Source organism: Zeus faber (genome assembly GCF_960531495.2).
Source record: "Zeus faber genome assembly, chromosome: 7".
NCBI classification, from domain to species: Eukaryota; Metazoa; Chordata; class Actinopteri; order Zeiformes; family Zeidae; genus Zeus; species Zeus faber.
In genome coordinates this window covers 14,715,180-14,738,117 of record NC_137203.1, presented here as the reverse complement: position 1 = coordinate 14,738,117, position 22,938 = coordinate 14,715,180, and the positions used below count along the sequence as shown (strand labels likewise).

General features: G+C 44.1%; 1 protein-coding gene across 1 annotated transcript in view; it reads right to left on the bottom strand.

Moving 5' to 3' along the window:
- Positions 1-483: 483 nt before the first annotated feature.
- The window catches only part of agtpbp1 (ATP/GTP binding carboxypeptidase 1), a 35,850-nt gene continuing 13,395 nt past the window's right edge, over positions 484-22,938 (bottom strand). Inside the window, exons 4-27 of the mRNA XM_080004081.1 lie at positions 19,561-19,628; positions 19,356-19,419; positions 18,870-19,016; positions 16,912-17,043; positions 16,366-16,459; positions 16,139-16,176; positions 15,167-15,375; positions 14,822-14,999; positions 14,013-14,054; positions 13,232-13,332; positions 12,864-12,980; positions 11,677-12,452; positions 11,282-11,365; positions 11,086-11,172; positions 10,724-10,872; positions 10,296-10,383; positions 9,931-10,075; positions 9,406-9,556; positions 8,870-9,050; positions 8,533-8,662; positions 8,039-8,170; positions 7,196-7,372; positions 5,930-6,090; positions 484-3,829 (exon numbers count right to left, since the gene is read on the bottom strand). Coding sequence (XP_079860207.1) covers positions 3,655-3,829; positions 5,930-6,090; positions 7,196-7,372; positions 8,039-8,170; positions 8,533-8,662; positions 8,870-9,050; positions 9,406-9,556; positions 9,931-10,075; positions 10,296-10,383; positions 10,724-10,872; positions 11,086-11,172; positions 11,282-11,365; positions 11,677-12,452; positions 12,864-12,980; positions 13,232-13,332; positions 14,013-14,054; positions 14,822-14,999; positions 15,167-15,375; positions 16,139-16,176; positions 16,366-16,459; positions 16,912-17,043; positions 18,870-19,016; positions 19,356-19,419; positions 19,561-19,628 — 3,626 coding nt within the window. The 3' untranslated portion in view covers positions 484-3,654. The remainder of the gene's footprint in view (positions 3,830-5,929; positions 6,091-7,195; positions 7,373-8,038; positions 8,171-8,532; positions 8,663-8,869; positions 9,051-9,405; positions 9,557-9,930; positions 10,076-10,295; positions 10,384-10,723; positions 10,873-11,085; positions 11,173-11,281; positions 11,366-11,676; positions 12,453-12,863; positions 12,981-13,231; positions 13,333-14,012; positions 14,055-14,821; positions 15,000-15,166; positions 15,376-16,138; positions 16,177-16,365; positions 16,460-16,911; positions 17,044-18,869; positions 19,017-19,355; positions 19,420-19,560; positions 19,629-22,938) is intronic.

Genomic DNA, 22,938 nt, shown 5'->3' with positions numbered 1-22,938 from the left:
GACCTAGAATAGGCACCTTGTTATTTTCACCACCTGGAAAAAATAAACACCCGAGTGAAGAGAATGCAAAGTTTTCCTTCACCTCGAGGCAGAGCAGCCCACATGTGCAAAGGAAGGAGAGGTAGAAAACGTTTCCCCTGCCTCTCCTTCATTTGCACATCATTCGCTGCTCTCATTTAATGAGAGCAGCGACTCCGAAAAAATTGTCTTTCAGCGGCAAAGCCTGCCGTGTGGTACTTCATGAGACTGGTTGCATTTGGTTACTGGGTGTTAGATTAATCATTAGACACTGAATATTTTGATGCAAATGGCATACAAAAATACAACAGATAAATTGGTCAACATAATTCTATTTTGAAAGGATGCTTTTATACTGCATGTGTGAAGAGTTGAGCTTTTTTTTTTTTTTTTTACCTTTTACAGAGACGAACCGAAGCAAGCCCTCATTTGTTCTCCACGGCGCGGCAAACACAACAGCTGAAGCACTTTTCACATTCACATTTTATTTTCCATGAGTTTGTTCTTAAGCTTCAGTGTATTTGTGTTACAATCAAATGAACTGTTTTTTGCCATTTCAGCTTGATAACTCTGCTCCAAAAAAAACAAACAAAAACAAAACAAAAAAAAAAAACCACGAGCTGCCCAGTACTACAGTGGACATTTCAACTTTTAAACCCTAGTAATGGACAGGCAGTCATTTTAGAAGTATGGATTTGCTCCATCATACAAATAACATCTTACATCTACCACACACACACACACACACCCGCACACCTTCCATGACCCTAAAACATTGGCCAGTTCTAGTAAGAAAGACCGAACAAACCAAAAATAACAGAAATGTAAACCCACAGGTTGCATTCCTAAATTAAAAACAAAACATAATAATTTATAAACACAACAAAATAAAACAAACACGTACCGGCTGTACAAATGCAACATAAAGCTCATCTCCCTACCTCCACAAAGAAAGAAATAATACAACCAAAGGACTACTTATTACTCTCCGTTTAAAGCACCATATTGTTTCATACATGGCTCTTTAGCAAGCAAACCCTAGACGTAGTGCGGAAAAACAGTTCCAGTACCATCTTTAAATTAAAATCACAACGGCGATAAAAGCTTTGGTTGGGCTACGAGGACTGCGACTACCGGGTGAAAATGGCGTTATTTTGTTGGTTTGTATGCCTGCAATGTGTAATGTACATCCAACGTATCTTGCAGCTCGTGCAAATTGCGCATTTCAGCTGCTTCTTTCCTCGTCGTGAAAACGTGACTGTGACAGTTGGTGAATGTTCACTTTATCCATTTTATATTGTTTTTGAATACTTCCGTGCCAAACTAAGACGCTTCAACCAAAGAATTATATTTCTGTGTCAGTATGTGATTGTGTGCCTGTGTCTATATTTGCACTTTATATGCCGTGGCATTAACATTTCCTCTTATTAAGGGTGTGAAAACATTCTATCGGTGTGTGTAATACATTTCAGTTTTGAACAATCAAGGCAAACGCAGGGTAAACAGGGTTGGATGGTGTGCCTTAATGGGGTTTACAGCTCAAGAATAGAATTTTCTTCAGCAGGATTTTATCCGGGACACTTATTATGATGCTGGACCCGACGCGACATACTATATTATTAAATAAAAGCCCTATAGAACCCAGTAATGTAATATTTTCCCAGTATATAATATACCCTCTCTCCCTGGCAGCTTAACAGAGCGAACAAAAATCCAAACAAGGGTCTATCCCCCTTCAGGACTCACACAGGATTAAACACCGCACAAGCGACAACGGTCTCATAAAGCACAATTATATAGCTCGGTATTGCACATATTAAGAGATTGCAGCTTCCTAAGGGAAAAATATCTTGGGCCTTTCCCGTTTTACAGTCTGTTGCAATCCAATCCAGATCACTGTCCAGATTACTACGTCCATATCTGATGTTAGCGGGTGATAGTGCCTCTTTTTGGTATTAGTGAAGTTAATCACTGAACATCGCGCACCAGCCCCACTGCCCTCCCGACAGTTCCCCGTGGGCCCCGTCATCAACCCGCGATGCGGCCCACAAACGACACATCATCCGAGAATTCCCCCAAGATGACAGGAGGCTGGAGCTGCGTCGGAAATCTACAGACGTGACAGTGAAGATGAGGGGAGCGAGGACCGCTCCCTGGGGGACTCCAGTTGCCGCTCGGAAGCTTATCAGACTTGGAATTCTGGTTAGTTAAATGGTGTGGAGCCTCCCAAGGCGGCGGTCCATCACTCACTTTAGTTAGACCAGGATGGACCAGTATGTCCCTGAGCTTCTGCCCCAAGTGGTGGTGCCAAAAGCGATTGAGAAATCCAAAAAACATCATCTCCAAGTTCATCCTCGTTCTGTGCCTTTCCGGATACTGATAGGCTCCTCTCTGCACCCTCTGTTCCAATCTTCTTTCAAAAGGACTCAGAACAATCCTCTAAAAGGTTTTGATTTGAGGCAAGTGCCCGGCTGGGATACTGATGGGTGACACTCTTACATTACAATGCATTTGATATATAATGACCAGGAAATGCAATAAATTCACAATAACGTAAAAAGGTTACGATACGATAACAGTCAGGACGTTTTGACATCATTGGGTTTTACTACACAGTTGGAAAACGTATTATATCATTGAGATTTACAAGCTTGGTATCTATTGTATCGTCTGGTCTGGTCATCCCAAGTGTCACCACAGCCTTGAACTTCCAGGTGAAGAGGTTGAGGAAGATGAAATTAAACAAAGTGGGGATGGGAGGAAAAAAAAAAAAAAAAAAAAAAAAAAAAGCAGAAAGCAAAGTAAAAAAAATAATAATAATAAAAAAATAAAAATAAATCACAATTGCAGATAAAGTGCAGCGGGCATGGAGGAAGGAAAGGGAAGTGAATAAGAAGGCAGATTGGTGAGATCAGTCCATCAATCCAGTGGGTGAGTTCACCTTTTCCCTCAACAATTACAAAGATCGGAGCTCAAAAATAAACACCATCAACCAAAGATGCCGCTGAACCTATGCCTTGAGGTTCCTGTTAGGACTACTTTTAATTGTGTTTTCTACTTCCCTCCACGTTATGGTTCCTATTTCAATTCAATAGCTAATGGATTAGTTCAGGTTTACAGTGAAAGTGCACGCTGTTTGGTGTTCCGGCTAGTTAAGACAATCTCAGAGGCTATACGGTGTCTGAGGTCAAGGCTAAGTGAGAGAGGTTAAAGTTTATGGACTGTGAAAGCTCAGGTGACGGGGGGCGGCTCCCTCCTGGGTAAAGCATTCAGTGAACTCCACGAGTGTCGAGCCGGTGGTTTATTTTAGCTTTCCTGACGTGAGGGGGGACGGTGGAGCGGCCCGGCGGGGCTTTAATGTGCCCTCCCAGAAAATAATTATGTCCAAATAGAGCAGGTTTGACCAAGGTTTGTTCGAAGGCCGCACCCCTGCAGCACTTGTGCTCGGGTTGAGGACGTTCAGCTAAACTCGCCATTTGATCAAGCTATGATCACTGTTTTGACAATCAATTTTTTTTTTATATATATGCGCGCACAAGTGGCAGGTGGTGAGCTGATCAACACCTTGGCTAAACGAAAACTACTTTGTGTTTCTGGTCTGGCTGGTGGTGGGGTGTCAAGCGGGCATGTGAAGGCTCATTTCCTGTGGTTGCCCTCCAAGTCCGTCAGCGGCTCCTGGACGGGGATGTCCTCGGGTTCGTTGGGGGCGTCGTGCTCCGCCTCGGCCTCCTCGTCGTTGCTCTCGGCACTGTAGTCCACCTCCTCCTGGAAGGAAGGCTCGTCCTCCTCCATCACGTAGGTGGTGCAGCTGCTGCTGGTGGGAAAAGGACACAGAGCAGAGCACGTGAACGAGACTCCCCTCCCCGTGGGCTGCCGCTGTCGAGGGGGTTCGTCGCCGCTCTCGGGGGACGGACGGATCATTAAAAATCGATATTTTAGGGATCAGGAGAAGCTCTGCATTTTTTTTTTTGCCGTACATATAACGCATTTCAACCTGGTATCACGACCAGAACGCATATCAGGAAAATTGATTTTGTGTGATTTGAGGTGGAGCTCACTTATGTGAATGCATGTCTTTCTTTATGTATTACTTCTAGTACAGCTTATTTGATTAAAAAGCAATGTTCATCTTGATGCATTTGCACTCAGCCGGCAATCTTTTCATCGAACCATCCACGGAACAGAATACAATACATCTGTGAAACATAACTGAAAATCAGCCGCTAACTAACGGTGATTGTGAACAATCCCCGATGCGCCGTTCATCCCTTTGGGTCTTAATGGTTAAATGGTCACTGGTTCGTTGAGGTTTTAGTGGCTTTAGTGGGTTTTTAATGGTGTTAATGGTCTGAAATGTGATCCCTGGGAGACAGTCGATCAGGACCAGACTCTGACCTCTCAACCTCTTCTCCTCGTGTGTGTGTGTGTGTGTGTGTGTGTGTGTGTGTGTGTGTGTGTGTGTGTGTGTGTGTGTGTGTGTGTGTGAGAGAAACAAAGAGTGTGTGACTCTATAGTGGGAATGTTTGTTTGTTTGTTGTGTGTGTGTGTGTGTGTGTGTGTGTGTGTGTGTGTGTGTGTGTGTGTGTGTGTGTGTGTGTGTGTGTGTGTGTGTGTGTGTGTGTGTAATGGTATAAAAATCTGGATGTGCAGAGTGCTGGCCAGAGATAAAAGAAAGAGTGAGTATTCTCCCAGAGCGACAGAGTTCCTAAACCATTACAAGCCATTACAGAAAGACTACCCCACCCCACCCCATACACACACACACTCCTACATGCCTCTTTTAATGTGGCTTAAAACTACCAATACACAGCTACACCAACCCCACACTAAAAAACACACACACACACACACACACACACACACACACACACACACACACACACACACACACACTTTGGCCATGATATCATAGTTGTGATGACTTTTTAAAAGATAAGTGGTACCATATCAAAGCCCACACATAAAAACAATAAACCTTGGATGAAAAGCAATCCCAAAGGATGTCGCCACACACACACACACAAGCACACAAGCACACAAGCACACACACACACACACACACACACACACACACACACACACACACACACACACACACACACACACTTTATTGGTCCCACAATGATGAGATGCATAAATGATAAATGAATAAAGCAATATAAAAGGGTAGTCTGCTACTATGGAGAGAGAGACCGGAGCATTAGCTGGTGTTTAGGATACACACCCTCCTACGTAGACGCTTTAATGCCGCTTTGCCCGGCAGAGAGCTCGCAAGGGATAGCGGCACAAGTGTGGATAACCTGTGCAATCAGGGCTTTGGTTTAACCACATCCAGTAATTTCTTTGCTGTGTTTAAGTGGTGTGAGACCATTATTGTGGGGACATCAAATCTCTGAATTAATGAGGACATTTTATGGTCAGCGGAAGTCCTGGATGTACAACGGAGCTCTAGTTCATGGTTTGTATTTTGCTCCTTTAACGCTGTTTGTCCTTTCGGGTCCTCATATGACAAGGAAAGCCAGAATATTATTATTAACTGACTGTATTTGGATCAGAGGCAAACGTAGACAAAAAGCAGAATCCCTGGGTCAGAGGGGTTACACAAAAGTGGAAATAAAAGGTCCCTGTTCAATTATAAGTTCATGTACCGACAAGGTTGCAGGCACCAGGAGAAGGTTGTTGGCAGCTTAGAGTCTACTCCCAATGGGAATATGGCTCCATATAAAGCAGTTAGCCTATTCACACGTTATTTGTTGGCTCCATCCTGTGCCCCCTTGCCTGAGTGGGGCTCCGGAAAACACAAGAGACATTAGACAGACAGTTGCGGTAAGGTATGATGACATATGACATCAACTGATACAATGTGCAGCAAAGTAACACATTTCCAAATGGCATAGCGCTAAAGTCTAACCTGGCCACTTTGCAGCGGGTCTCCATCAAATCACTCTCCACATCCAAAAAATGTTGGTGGTTGCGGAGGCCGAGCGGAGAGGTGAGCCTTTTGAGCCTGAGCAAACCCAGACAGAAGTGGGCTCCCATCTCCTCCAGCTCCCTGGTGCCGATCTGGAGGCCCTGGAGGCGACAGATATTACTAAACAATTATAGAGTGAAGCGAGTCAAAGCATTTAGCCAGTACAGATCGGACGTCACGAAGGGAGTCAAACTCTAAAAGGCTTTTAAACCGTTGTTCTGGAGCCAGTGGACCAGTGGGCTGTCAATTGTTGTCTGGCTACATCAAACAAATACCCCCACAAGGAAATAACTCGCTGCGGTGGCCTTTTGCTGTGGAAATTTGGGGTATTAAAATCAACACACGCACTGTCTCTCTTTCTCACTCAGCATAACATTTTTCAATAAGACAAATCTCCACACTGTTCATAAACAAACCTAAGAAAACTAGGGTGGGGAGTGACAGAGGTCAAGGATGAGGAATGCAGGCATGCATATCAGTGTTTGTTTGTTCTGATGTATCACAATGTGTATTTGTGTCTTAGGACCCCCGTTGAAATGGAGATGGCTCATCTCGAGGGGGTTTATCCTTTCTGTGAATACATTTCAAACATATCAGACACACATTAACAAAAAAAACCACACACAGCGAGACACGCAGACGGCTCAGTGGAAACACACAGCGTTAGAAAGACGCAAAAGAGCAAACATCTAGAGTGGCACGGCTTCAGGGATCTGTAATCCCAGCTCACTAGACATGAGTTCCTGCACATCTGGACAAGCACTCTCCCCTCGAACCAAGAATGGGGTTGCGGACTGAGCCGGTCCCAGAAAGATGAACACAAGAGCGGCCCTGGGGCTTTTCACATGTTGACATTGGCAACCTCCAGCGGTGGGGAAACCGGGGGGGGTAGAGGAGCGAAGAAGACAGAAGACGAGGGAGGAAGATGAGAGGGAAAAAAGATCAACTGAAAGGGAGGAAGGAGGGATGAGAGACAGAGACGGAGATAGAGTGAGAGAAAGGGTCAAAGGCGTGGACGGGTAAATTAATAAAAACACCCTTGATAGACCAGTAAAAAAAAATTAAAGACACATACTCTGGCGCCACCTTGTGGACATTTTGAGATTCAACAGTCCGGCAGCGCATCTTAACGAAATATTGAGAGAGATGTGAAGAAGTACACACACACACACACACACACACACACACACACACACACACACTTACTTTGTATTTGCCCTGGTCACAGCCACACAGCGTGCTCTCCATGGTGTAGCTACGCTGCACTCCAATCTCCCTCCAGACCACAACCCGAGCCGTGGACTCCTTGGAGCGCTCCACAACAAAACTGCAGCTGGCCATGCTGAAGGCTGGGGCCATTTGGGATAAGATTTTAGGCAGAGTCTAGAAAAAAAATAAAAGCATTTAGAAACTTCACGGCGGAAGAGGTAATTGATGTTGGACATGATGCAGGCGTAACTGCTGTGGGCATGCAGTAAAAAAAAAAGTCTGAAGCCATATCCCCAGTTTGTATTTATGTGTATAAGTAAATTACTAACTTAACTAAATGGTAATATTTGGACAGGAGGGGTGTATTGCAGGGTTGCTATTGCAGACATGACCACAAAAAAACAAATAAAGACCACAGGAATGATACAGCTCAGAGGGAATGACCGAGAAAAACACCAAATTATTTTCTTTTTGCTCTCTGCAAAAAAAAACCCCAAGACTTAGTGGAATGGATGAGAGCTACACAACGACACAGCTTGCCAACAACAAGATGATTTAGACAGAGCGGGATAACATACAGTGCAACCGTGAGAATGATGTTTGCGTGACTAAACTGTAATACATCGCTGATAGCAACGTCCTTTCTTTTGCAATACAATACAAGCAATAAGTGGATAAGAGCTGATTTCATTAAGTTAAATGCCATCAATATTCATTGCTGAGAAAGCTGTAATTCAAAAATAGAGAAAAGACTGATGGTGTCTTTCTCTCTGTCTCTTACCGCATCATTATTCTAGCTTATTAGTGTCTTTGTGTGTGTGTGTGTGTGTGCGCATGTACCCTGTATCCCAGGTCTTCATTCAAGTCACAAGAGGAAGCGTTGATGTTTGACTGCCAGACCGTCTCCTTGACGCTGCAGCCGTACATGAACACGTTCTTTTTGCGAGAGTGGCCATGGTAGTCGCAGAACACCTGTACGGCACAAGAGTTGAAAGAAATTATGGCATTTTCTTTTTTTATTTTAAATCTAAGTAAATGTTACTGATTACCACGTGGGTTTCCTTCGAGCCAACTGTAGAATAAATAAAGCACTTTAACCCCGAACTACTCAGAAAGTGCCTTTAGCTTTGAAGACAAAAGTGGCCGAAAAGGTTTATGTGAGTGCGCTAAAGGGCAAAATAAAGTTAATGAATACTATAATACAAGGCAGAGGTGGCAGATATCCTTGCGATTAAAATGATTCTGTTTTATGTTCAGTTCATGACAGGCGCCCTTAGTGAGTTCAATAAAAAAAAAAAAAAAAGAAGAAAGAAAAAAACAAACACAGTTCGTACCAGTGGCGTCCTCTGTACATGTGTGAGGTACTGCAGCAAGCTCTTGGTGTGGTAGATGGTGGGGTGGAGTTCAACACTGGGGCTCTGCCACTGGCGATTCAAATCCTCACCGCTCAAAGAACAACGATGACTAGAGGAATATAGTACATTACACAGAGAGGGACATGAAAGGGGTTTGAGAATGACAGCGTATAGGGTAGTAAGAGAGCTACGACTAAAAAGACTGTACTTGAGGGTGAGCGCCACTTGAAAAGGTGACATAGACTAGTATCATACTAGACTAGTATGATAGTCTATATCAATGTACATATGAACGACTCCGCCCCTCGGGACTCACTTTCCGTTGATGACCCCGTCGGGATTGAGCATTGGCACTATCTTGAAGATGAAGGCCTCCCGCAAGCTGTGCGCTAACGGGCTGGTGCCCATCAGGAACTCCAGCGTGCCCTTCATCACCCAGCTGGCGTTGGTCTCCCCCGGATGTACCCGGGAAGACAAGAAGACCAGCGGGCGGTTTCCTGTAAGCAGAGAACGGCGCACAAACACGATTAGAACACCAGACGGAGCGGTGCAGTAGACTGCAACTTGATTTAGGGACGCAAAAAGGTATTGGCAGTTTGTGATCCCACAAGCCCGGCCACATGTAACGCAATACTCCCCCCCCCCCCTTCTCCAGATCAATGTTCCAAGAAAGGAACAGTAATGTAAGTATGTTAGTAAAATGAGCAAAACCAGTCGTCTTGCATGATACGCCTTAGTGTCTGTGCGTTAATCAAGTTTTAACCACACCAGCCGGAGGTGTTTTTTTAAAGTGTGGTGGTGGTGATGAGCACATAAAGAGGAAGGTCGACATGCAGACCCACTGCTACTTACTAAACTGACAGATGTGGTCGTTCGAGGTTGTCTCAGGCATGGCGGTTATGGTTAGGAGGGGGCAACTGTTTCCTGCTAGGGTTTCACATAGGACGTCCTGACGCAGATAGATCTGAGGGGTTCTTAACGCCTCCAGCTTGGCCAGGTGCATCTTCGGACACAGCGACACAGAGGATCGGGGGAAAGATGGAACAAGACCGAGGGCACAGATTTTGAGAAATTACGTTATTATCACTTATGCTCTCGTACTATTCTCAGAATGTCTAGTATGGCTGGGCGACGTATCGATATTGTGATGATGTGACTCGATATCGTCCGGGATTAAGTATGATGAGAGCTACATTCATGGGCAAAAGCAAAACATAGCAGAAGCCACGAAGAGAAGACGGATTCAGATATCAATGAGGGAGTCGGTGGGAGACACCGTCCGTCTGGCTTTGGATAAATGTAGAACTTTAAAAACAAACAAATCTTGGCTAAAATATATAAAAAAAAAAAAAAAAAAGGTTGAATTGTAAAACCTACTTTGAGGGTAGAGTATGTGTAAGGGTAGTGATAGGCAAAGTAGCAGACGTCATCCTTGTGAGTGAAGTTTGTGCTGAAGGTCATTGTGTAGTAGGACTTCCCTTTCTGACCTCCTGCCGCAATGGAACTCCTGGAGAAATGATTCCTAAAATGTGAAAGAAAAGAATATATTATTTCTGTCATTTCAAAAGGCTCAATGTTTGCAAATATTGGCGCAACAAACTTAATAGAAATACAGCAGGAGAGGAATAGACAAACATAAAATAATTATTTGACAAAGGAACACACTTTGTCACAGGTTTTTTTGCGTCATTTTGCCTCCTGTGCAAATGAGACACGATGAGGAAACAGGTCCATAGACCTACTTGTAGTAACAGATGTCCATTCCCGTTCTGACCCAGCGAGGCCTGCCGTGGATTGCCTCCTGCACAGAATACATTAACGCCTGCATACCTACACACATGTGCGGACGCGCGCGCGCACACACACACACACACACACACACACACACACACACACACACACACACACACACACACACACACACACACACACACACACACACACACACACACACACACACACAATTATATTTTATGAATCCATGATTATTTATTCAAGCAGTACATTTTGTACTTCAAAATGAGCCCCACAATCAGCTCCTTTTTGCTCAGCACGACCAACTGTGACTGGAAATTACATTTTCCCCGAATCAGAATATAATTAAAACGTTGTGTACGTCTCGCTGTTTGTTTGTAATAAGGATTCTGTTATTGGGCACTATTGGTCTCACCATAGTTAAACTGGCTGTTGGACTTCTCGCAGTTGATGATGTTGAAACGGTAGGTGGTTCCCACACACATGCCGCTCACCTCGAAGTAGAACCACTGGTGGTAGTGGTTACTGTTGATGTCTGAGTTCAGCACCAGGTCATACTCATGCCTGGACAGACAGACAGACAGACAGACAGACAGACAGACGGCCGACTTCAGCAAACTAGGAACCATGCCTTCAAACATACACTACTGTACACATCATTGATTCAAGATATCTTATGTGTTCTATTGTAATCCTTCAAATGTGTGATTCTACTGTAATTAAAGAGCCGCCCCTCACACACACACCTCACATACACACTAAAAAAAAACATCTTACTTTCTGACTTGGACAACTTTTCTGAGGTTTCCAGATTCAAACTGCGAGTTGAACTTCAGTGTTACCCCATCCTCGATGACAGGACAACTAAGACACAAGACGTAGAGGGATGCCGTTGAGAAAAATACGACATAAATGGACTGAATATTCTAAAATGTCACAAATTTCACTTTCATTAATTTGATGAGACACTCACCTGGGATTGTCCAGATCATAGACTATTTTATCCAAGATGTCGTTGGGATGAATTAACCTCTCAATGTCCTGGAATATCTTAGACCTGCAGGAGCACAAGCCAATCATGAGACGAGAGCCCTCTTTAATATGAACCAAAGAACAGCAAAAGAAAACAGTTTTATGCCACAAGTATTTCCTTATTTGCCTTTTTTGATACTAAAATACCATATTTTCCATATATCATACCATTAACTACAAACTTCAAACAAGGTGCTTTTGAACCTGTTAATTCCGGGGAAAAATCAATCAAATGAATTGTATATAGTAAATGAGAGGCTAGTAAACTGTTTAGTCTTCCTAGATATCATATCTTTATGCAGACGTGTACCCTTTTCCATTATTTCCAAAACCCACCTCTGCACGCCGTACACTCTCTCCAAAAGCGGTTCCCGAAAGGTCGGGGCCACATGGCCGAAGTAGTCCGGGTACGCCACCTCCGCATACTGCGGCACCGAGCGCGTCCCCTTCACCATCTCCACGTACAGGTCGGGGTCGTGGAGGGGCAGGAGCAGCGCCGTGTCCGGGACCTCCAGAAGCGCTCCATCCTCCTCGGGACCCTCCGAGCCGCACTCCGAGCCCCCCGCGCTGCCCGCCCCCCCAACGCGGCGCGAGGCGATGCCGCCCACCAGCAGCGGGGAAGGGATGTGTCTCACGCTATTGACCGGAGACCCCCCGCTCTCCGACGCCCTCCCGCCGTTGAGGGGGGCGTCCGCTTCCAGTGCCACGCGCTCCAGCACGCGCACCAGCTCCTGCTCCAGCCCGAGCCCGGCTGTGGCGGAGGGGAGCCTGGTCTGTGGAGGGGGGTATGCGTGGGCGTCCGGGGAGGGCGTGAGCGCCTTGTCCTTCTTGTCCTTGATGACGTGAATGGTGTCCAGCTCCAGGGGCGGCAGAGGTGCAGGGACGGAGGGAGTGGGGAAGGTGGGCGGCGACGCGGGGGGAGGGAAGCCGCCTTGTTGGCCTTTGGTGACGTGCACTTCCTCGCCAGCAGGGGGCGCCGGGGCATGCCTGGGGGGCAGCGCCTGAGCCGTAGGCACTATGATGGGTCTGGCGGGGTTGGAGGCAGATGATGAGGACAGCGACCAAGAACTGGATGTTGTCGAGGCCGTCTTTGCACAGTCCAAGTTATAACCCTTGAGGAAAAAAAATACTATTTGTATATTTTGTATTTTCTTTTTCGATAATTATTTTTATTATTATCAAAAAATAATTAATTGTGGATCAAAGAGTTAAATGTAATAGTTTTCAAGACATTTTTGACTTATTTTTTGACAAACAACAAGGTTCAGCCATCTATATACATAAGAAGTTCATTTATTTTGACAAAAATAAATGTAAGGATAAATTAAAATCTGAATTATTACTGAAAGGAACACCTCATAAATTCAAACTCAATCAATCAAAAACAGAATTCATCAATTGACTTAAATTGCCCTATATTTGTAATACTGCCATTTGAAAGACTTCTTAAGGACCTGCAGTCACCCTGCTACTCAAAAAGACTCTTTGTGAACTCCCTGTGTGTTGTGACCTTAACCACTGACCTGGAAGTCTTCAGAGAGCTCCAGGAAGAACCTCTCGTAGACCTGGAGCTCCTCAAATGGGCGACTCTGAAACTCTCTGGGACACAGTTTGTTCAGGTCTGTCTCTATGTCGTCGTTCTTGGGAAACAAAAGGGGAACGGACGGAAAGAGAGTGAGACCATAGGAAAGAGATTAGCACAGGAGGCGGTAAAGACAGAGCGAGACCGGAGTACAGAAAGGATGTGAAAATGTGTTTTTTGATGCCTCCCTTCAATATCTATATTTTTATTCATTCACCGGATAGTCAGATGAATACACCAGTTCCTGGATTGAAAGCTCCGAATTGATTGTGCTAGAGAGTGCGAGAGTGTGTTTGTCCAGACCAGTACCGCAGAGCGATGATCCTTCTCGTCCTCCTCATTCTCCATGTCGTTCTCCGTGTCTGCCTCCGTATCGTCATTATCATCACTTTCATCCACGACGTCATCCACTGGGAACACACACACACACACACAAGTGGACACACACAGACACACACACACACACACAGAGCTGCATGAGTCTGTTTTCAAGTTGACATACAGTCGTTCTAACGCCCAGCTGATAGGAGTTTAATTATGGTGACGCTCAAGTCGCCATGCTGTGAAAAGAGAGAAGAAAGCACGGTGACGGGAGGTGAGATGGAAGCAGCCATGACCGAGACAGAGGTGAGAAATCAGGAGGAAGAGGAAGAGCAGAGTTCTGCAGATGCTTTGGATTCGATAACCACAGAGATGATATTTTCTACGGCTCTCTGTCGTTTGCGGGGTTGAACTCTCCTAAGACTAGAGAAAAAGCTGAGAGTTGTGCAAAAGGTTCCCTGGTGTCACCGCCAGTACCAGTGCATCACCGAGCAGCTTTGGTTGTGGGTAGCAGATTCCTAATGGAAAGAGGACTCCAAACATTTAAACTCATAGGTAGATCTGGTATATTTCACAGAGCAACTTCTGGACAGAATGTGGGAAGCAAATGAAGGAAGGATTGTGAGAGTACATGAGTCTAAGTGACAGTATGTATTTAATTAGTGTAAGTGTTAGTGAGATACAGTAGAGTATGATATCAGAGTGAGAGAACGCTCCTGAGTGAATCTACGTTTTTATTTTAGTACAGAGCGTCTTATGTAGGTCTTACCCTTCTTTAAGGGCTTGTTGTGGAGCTGGTGAGGCGTCCGACCTGCAAGGCACATTGTGTGCAGTGGTTTGAGTAGGGTGCTGTCCAAAAACACTAAGTCGGTTAAGCAATACAAGGACTGCATTTGTGAGTCCAAGTGTGAGGTGTGCTTGTGTTGGAATTGGTGGGAAATATAGAGGGGGGTTGGAGGGGATGACATAAGATTAGAATAAATAGTACCTTAGGGATGCACAAATACCGGTATTGTCCATACCGATGTTAAGGTAATGTGACAGTTACATAGAGTTTCCTCTCAAAACACACACACAAAAGAAACCACCAGAGAAGTTGTATAGCAGGGTCTAAAACCATAGGGCCGGGGGCCACATCCGGCCCACGAGACAATTTAATGTGACACGCTGCATGTTTATAATGTAGATGTCGCCCGCAAATGAATTTATAAATCACAATGCTTAATATATCCACACAATATTACTTAATGTTTTCAGAACATTAAATAGAATCAAATATAAGGTTTTTTTTATGATTATGTGTCATTATGTGTATTTTAAACAGGCATTTTATTTAATTTACCGATTTGGCAATACACTTATAAGGTATACATTAAAGTAATAAAAAATGTATAACACAGGAAAGTCTGTTTTATCTGACTTTTTTAAAACTGAGTGTGTGTGTGTGTGTGTGTGTGTGTGTGTGTGTGTGTGTGTGTGTATGTATGTGTGTGTGTGTGTGTGTGTGTGTGTGTGTGTGTGTGTGTGTGTGTGTGTGTGTGTGTGTGTGTGTGTGTGTGTGTGTGTGTGTGTTTCTACCTTCAGGTAGCTGGCTGTAGAGCTGTGCCACCGGTCCGCCAGCAGGGACGTGGGGTAGCTGGTAGTGAAAGGCTGATTTGATGGTGGGGAGAGGCAAGCGGTTTTTGGGAAAACACTTCCTCATGATGAGACTGGAGGTGTTGACCAAGGGGTCCAGTGTGCGCACTGGGAGACACTCCTGGTTAAAAAAAATAATAATAATCTAAATCAGAAATGTGCACCTGTGTGTGTGTGTGTATGTGTGTGTGTGTGTGTGTGTGTGTGTGTGTGTGTGTGTGTGTGTGTGTGTGTGTGTAAAGGCAAAAAAAATGTTGAGATGCAGAGCGGGGCCAAGCTGTCGCTCACAGTGGAAGTGTTGTAGAGGACTCTCATGCCGTCAGCATCAAAAAAAGCCTTCCTGCCGACTTTTATGTTGGTGATGTTCCTGAGGCAGACCAGCAGGCCCTTGCGGATCAGCATGTGGCGCTGGCGCGTGTCGTTGCGGTGCCAGTCCTGGTAGACGGCCAGCAGAGCAGGAACATGATTGCGGTCCACCGTGCGCCGGCTGTTGGTTTCTGGATGAGAAGATTGATTGGGAAGAGAGGGGCCGGACTGAGAAACTGGAACTGACAATCACAAAACGCAACAGTTCATGTAACTCTGGTCAATATGGAAATTGCTGAGGTGAGGGGAGATATGGAAATAAAAATAATAGGAGGTTGGAAGTGTGAAAGCTAAAAGTTATTTGATATAAAAGTGCTCACTAAAGGAAGTCAGAACAGTTTACGTGCTATGATTGAGGAATGAAAAGAATCCACTCAGTAATGCATGTTAGCAGGATTGTTGATACAAAAGGGGCCGAAACAGTTGTGAGGATAATTATTTGAGACCTGCTCGGAATACTTCACGAGTCACGACTAATAATTTGAGACCAATAATTCAAGAGAAATAATAATGGAATCTTTCAAGGCCTGAAGTCTTTCATGCGTTTTGCTTGTTTGTTTGTCTTATATTAATGTGACGAGCTTTGTGTCGCATATTTTGCATGAAAGGCGCTCTACAAATAAAAGGTTATTATCGTTAGTAGCAGTACAATCCCGGCAACTCTTTTTGGCACAGGATTTCAGGCTATGTTTTATCTTCTGTAGCTCATCTCTGAAAACTTGAGATGTTGCCATTCCTTCTTTATTATTTTCAAGGCGAAGCAACGGAAGAGGCGGTCAGAGGAAAGAGAATAAAGAGAGAGAAATGTGAAGAAAGGAATGAACGGAATGAACAGTAGCTGCTAGTCTCTGATGCTAAGTGGATGTGTCATGATCAAAAGGGTGAATAACTCACTGGATTTGAGCAGAGCTCCCAGTGTGTCCAGCGTCACCCTGTGGAATGAGGGACATGGCGGATGAGTTACAGCTACGCGTCCACTGAACAAACATCCGTGACAGAGGGTCACAGAGAGACACCGCGGTGGATGCTTCCATACGTGACAGGAGGCTGATACGACACGTGACTCTAGAGATTCCCCACGTAAGTGGAGCCTCTTTAGGGTTTTTGGTTTTTCTTTTTACTTGAGCAGGCTGGTGTTCTTCTTGCTGTAAGGCGCGATAATCTTGAACATGAGGTCCACCACTCCGTTCTTCCCCAGGGAGATCGCGTTCACTGCTACAAGGACGCACAGATCCACAGGAGCGGTGAGACACACAGAGAGACAGGCGTTTGGCACTTGGCAGTTTGGGAGCTACATCAACTCTGATCGTGTGGTCTACCGATTTGACAGGACCCAAAGAGGAGGGAGGCTTCAAGGCAGGAGAGTGGGAGGTAAATGTCGAGATGCATAACAATTAAATGCAATATAAACTCTTAACAATAAAAAACAACAATAACAAATATTTGCAGTATTGCATGTTTTGCTACAAGATGGCGATTTGATTTGACGACTACAGTCCATGCTTTCGGAATTTTATTCCAACGTTTGGGTTATTTTAATACGTTACCGCATTAAAATAACACCTTCAACCTCTGTTTCCCCCTTTAGATCGATGACCTTGTGTTGTTGATTCTATTGAGTGGATAGATCGAGCCGATGCAGGAGAGCGGTCCTAAAATTAACTTACAGTTGGAAGAGTAAACCCTGAGGACCTGGAGGCAGGGAAGCAGCAGCTTAGTGTTCTGCAGATTCTGTTTCACTAAGTTCACAGAGATATTCAGAGCGCCGTTCAGACGTGCCTTCACTCCAAACTTCCTGTCTGGGTAAACAGGAATCATAGCGTCAGGGTGTGCATGGATGTGTGTGAGTGTACGTGTCAGTTTGCATAGATGTGTGTGTGCGCGTGTGTGTCACTTGTGACTAAGATCCCAAGTGAGTTTATTTTCCAACCATTACCTTCAGTTTTTGTTTGCATTTGTGTCCTTTTTTAATAAGCAACATTTAATCACAGCCCTGTTGAGGACTCATTTCCCTCAATTTGAAAATCCTACATATACAATAACTATTTCCACGTCATATTGAAAAGCAAGGGGATCAGAAGATTAAAGTGTAATTTATTCTTAAATAACAAAAGTAATTTACATTTTAAAAATGATGTATTGTGGTGGAATGTAAAGGGTATCAGTCCCATTCAACATGAATTATGCCAAATGCCTTTTGTTTTTTTCTCCACAATAATTTCTTAAGTAACTTAATGTCTTTGGGCTAAACAAATGGAAGAAGTAGACCGGAGGTGTTGCCGCAGGGTACAGGCGTAAGTTTCCGCTTCCTGCAGGTCTATATTTGTTTTTTAACTGTGCGTGGCTACGCGGGCCTTTTCCATAGAAACAGGAGATAAAGCTACATATAAATGTTTTTGTAAAGAGTGCAATCAATTTAAATATGTTTGTGATGTGGTTTGAGCAGCCACACCCGTCCTGGGTCGAGGTAAATGGGGCCCAGGATCAGAGTGGCTGCGTACCTGCTGCTCGTTGGTTGGTCTCACGAGCAACAGGTTAAAACCCCCATCCCCACACACTCTCAGGAGAGGAGCCCTTGTCATGACACATGTCCATCTGCTCCTGGGCTTATGCCAACTAGCCCTCTCTCCACAACAAACTGGTGTGTCTACAACCCCGTCGTCTGTGTCTCTGTGCTGGGGTCCCTGAAAATGCCACTTGGGTGACGTGTGCTAGGAGAAACTGCAGCAGTGTTTTATATGAGCCTACATTGTACCAGAGACCTAGAGCTGCTGTCTGATTTATTAATTGATCAATACCCATTTTGAATACAGAGAACAAACATATGTAGTAATGCAACACAGTACAACACATCCCACTAACCAATTTCAACAGTTACAGTTGTAGCTGGTTGTAACCTGGATAACTGCAAGACTTTGTTTAACTGTTTCTCTGCAGAGATCGTAGGACATTGTGAGACAGTCTAAACAAGATCAACATGTCATATAATTAAAAAAATTAGGGTTCAGATTCATTGGTGGGTTGTTATAATGTGCATAAGTTCATCTGATTGGATGGGAGGTGTTCAGGATAGTGGGTAATTGGCCAAGGTCTCTCGGGGGTGGATCCATAATAAAAAGGGACACATCAAAACCCAGGTTGTTATTTTCCGATATATTATTTTGCAATAAACCGGCTCCGGCTATCCACCGAGGTTCCATTTGCGTCTCCTTCATTGTGTCTGTCTGGTCGACGATATCAAACTGTGTGTTAAAAGAGATTTAAATTGCTGTTGTTTTCAATACTCCTCCTCTCTCTACCTCAACACCGACGTGTCTGGACGCTGGACCACATAGCCGGTGGAGCCAGTGGAGCCGGTGAAAAACCACGTTCCGTGCCCGCACGCTGCGCCAACGCGCCTGGTGTACTTCTACCATTAGAGTTCAGACTCCACTCTCCAGACTCCCGTAATTTCAAAGATGTGTTCGCTACGAACGGATCGTTTGCAAGTCTTGCATCAGTATTTCAAAAAGCTTCTTCTGCCGGAATCACTTTTTTTTCCCCCAAGCATAAGTGACGAGTAAAGTCTAAACTGGGTTCAAAAGTGCATGGGCGAATGCGTGTGTGTGTCCGTGTATCGGCCTACCTTTTGGTCCAACCTTGGCCAGCAGCGAGTGAAGCTGCTGCATGAGTTCCTCACTGGGAGGGGACTCCTTACTGGCAGTGATCAGCAGCTTGAATAATATGGCTGTGCCTCCTTTGGACACAAACCCTCCCACCCTGCGACCTCCACCTATGAAAACCATGAAACACCAATTATACTGAGCCAGCCAACTTTCCTTAGGAACAATCTAGAAAATAGATAATATAGTTAATATAAAAATAAGTAACTGAAGCATCAATCCAGAAAACATTGAATTCAAATATTAAATCTTAAATAAAGCTCCCCGTTAAAATTGTTCCCCTTTTAAAAACAACCTCCCCAGGGCAATGATAATCGCAGATCCAGACTGAATTCCGAAATCCACGCATACACCACAATTCAGTATTCAGTCATCCACTCAGGGAATAAATTATCCTGTCAACTCCCAAATCGAGGGATGAAATTGACTGCAAAGCAAAGTCTACTCACCCACTGTGAGCAGCTCGCTGAGAATACAGAGAATGTTCAGCGTGGTCTGGAGATCTCGAGAGTTCTGGCAATGGAAAAACGTGAATCAACGTGTGAGGGGAAAAAAGAACAAACACAAACATGAACAAAAAAAAAACGAGGGAGGCAGGTCGAGCAATCCAGCCTCCTGTCGTTAGAAGTGTTTTCTATTGAGGAGTTGACAGACCTCCAGAGAAGCCAGGATGACCTCCATGCCACTCGAGCCTTTCGCCATCACTTCTTTCCTCGTCTTCTCTGGAACACGAAAAAAAACAAAACAAAAACACAAACATCAGCAACATCACAACAGGTTATTACGCTTGCACATGGAGACTCCGCGACAATGGAGAATACTTGGATTTATCGGGACCCGACCCTCAGCCTGTCAGCGTGAACACCAACACCAATGTGATTACGGAGGCCTCGTGCTGCCCTGCTGTATTTGGGGATGTCAGATGTTCCACTGCGTGTGCCTTGGTTGGGAGCGTCCAACATCACGCCAGACTCTGCAGAGCAGTGCAGCTGGCAACACGTGAACCTTGCCATTCTCCTCTTACAGAATTAAGAGGAGAATGGCATCCATCTTCCTTCACATCTTTAGCCTTACGGCTTGAGAGTTTCCAAGATGAATTCCCATCCACGTCTTCTATTCTTCCCTAACCCTCTCCCCTATTCCCACCTTGACCTCGGGCTGCACGATTATGGCTAAAATGATAATCAAGTCATTTATTGCACTTTCTAAACCAACCGAATTCCTTCACAATAATAATGTATTTTATAACCCTATAAATAAATAAACTGAAATGTACAAATCTTTGAATCAAAATAGGCCTTTCGTCACATGAATTCGGTCTTCTTAAGGCTATTTTTGAATTATATTTTACAAAAAAAAAAAAAGAATGCCACCACACGGCATGATGATCGGGGGTTTTTGGGGCCGATCACGGGGTCGATTTGAAGCCTTCTATTTATCGTGTTACTCTATTTGTTAAACAATTTTTAACAACGTTGAGTATTCAGTATCAAAATTAAGAGATGAGGAAGTATAATAAATTGAATTGATAGGATTAATTATTTAGAAGTAAAGTATTTACACAAAGACATCCAACTTTCACTAGGTTACTGTATGTCCCATAGCAGCAGGAAACAACAGTGAGATGTGCATGACCCGGCACAGCACTCACTTAGTTTACTTATAGACAGCCAACTTACTAAGAAAATTTAGGTTTTAAATTTCGGTTTTAAACAGGGGTCGGGCTCGGGCCAGGCCCATAAACGCAGCCAGTGAGACGGGCTCAGACAGAACGTGCATGGGCTTGGATCGGGTCGGGCTTGTTTATTGGGGCCCAATCAAAGCTCTAGTGTGCACAGAGAGGGGGGGCTTTTCACAGGAAGGGTCAGAGCGAGAAAGAGAGAGAGAGAGAGAGAGAGAGTGGGGCAATGAGGGGCTGTGCACTGCACGCAGCTCTTCTGCGATTTTAATTTATACAGCAAAACAAAAAAAAAGAAAATGAATGTGGCGGTCAATCAATGTATGGGAAACACTGCTGTATATAACAGGGAAAAAAATGGTCTCACATGTTTTGTGTCATCTGATTGGCCTTTACAGTCTACCAATCACCGATCACACTTATTTAGAACGAATATCAGCCGATCACTATCGGTGGCTGCTCGATCAGAGCACGCTAGGAGAGCATTTATAGATCCAACTGGTCTGAGGCTGAAACCAAATACTGCCAAATAATTTCTCAAGGGCTACAAAGCAACTAAGTGATGAATATTAAACTGAAAGGCAAGTCGACAAATTGGACCCAAGTTGCTGTGCATATCAGCTAACAAAATGGATATTATATATATATATATATACTGTATAATTGTATCCACATTTAATGGATTCCAGAATATTAACTTCATGTCAGATTTCCACTTGTTCCTGTTTCCTATCACGATAACGAGTAGCGGACACGACAAGTTTCCTCCATGAAATATAGGAAACATGAAAAAATAAACAAATGAATAAGTTTAACAATTCACATCACAAAGGCGCAGATGTGTTAGGAGTGGGAAGCCTTCATCTGATTTACGATGCAGAGCATGAAACTGAGCTGCTGTGCCACAGCACACCATGCAGAGAGCATGTGCTGGTTCAAACATAGATCTGCAATGAAACACAAAATACACACACACACACACACACACACACACACACACACACACACACACACACACACACACACACACACACACACACACACACACACACACACACACACACACACACACACACACACTCCCTCCCTCACTCCCTCCCTCCCTTGGGTTGCTGGGAGAGTAGTGGCCCCGAAAGCATTTCTGTCATACCAGACTTTTTAAAGATCTGGAAAAACAAAATGGCATTTCAACAGTAATCCTCAAAGACAAAAACAAAATCACTGCAAGCACTTTATCACAAAACCTAAACACAACGTTACGGGTTTCTTTTTTCTTTCACCACTTTTGAATTAGCTTTGGCTTTTTTCACTAATAAATAATAATATATATAAATTTGTATGATAATAACAAGCCTGGCAATAACGTTCAAGAAAGGGATAAATACGCAATGCTGTAAGGTGGAGAAAGTCTAAACTGATTATGAAAAGGAAAATATACGTCGATATACTTAATAAATGTCCCTACAGAGAAAATCATTTTTCATCTTGCGTGATTGGTGCAAGGTCAAACCATTTAACAGAGCCATTAGAGGAGGTAGCGGTTGCTCCAGGGCACTTCACTTGATAGCAACAAACGATACTTCACGGGATTCAGCATTGCAATGGATCACACTTATGACCTCCGTAGACCACAGACCAGAAACCTGTGTCAAACTACCACAAAGCTTAGACTTTTCAGAAATCACTTAATTGTACAGAAATACGGCATTTATGGAAAGAAAGTGGATCACAGGAAAATGCACCTGCCTACTATGTCTGAAAGCTTGTATTAAAAAAAAAAAATTCAAAAATAATATTATATCTTCTGTGACCGATTTTAAATGTATTCCTTAGAGGCGGCTTATCAAGGATATCAAGAAAACTCAATCCGAGGGCAAGACATAAAATATGTGGAATGTATTTGTGGAAGTTACCGGGTGAATCCGGAGAGATCGAAGAGAAAGTGGAGAAAGTAGCCTCAGGGTGAAACGGCATCTACGATCCCAATCATCAATTTCCTTTCAGGTGTCTTCGGATGTGCGTGAAGCCTTGCAGAGTTGATGTCCGTGGCCACGGTTTGGTCGTTGTCATTAAGGTCAACATTCAAAAGGTCCAGCACAGTATATCTGCACCCCTTTGAGGACAAATGTACGCTACAGTCAGCGGCACGAGTACAGGACCTCCCTCTGCATGCTCAAGCAATTCTACACCAGTCCAATGTATATGATGGCTCTTCACATGCCTCAACTGCACGTTTTACTGCATACTCCACTTATTCTTAGTACTCATAATAAGAGGCCATTCCCACACTTTTGGTGAGTCATTCAGCAAATCCTCTAGCGTTTGCCCAGAGTCAATTCACTAATTTAATTTGT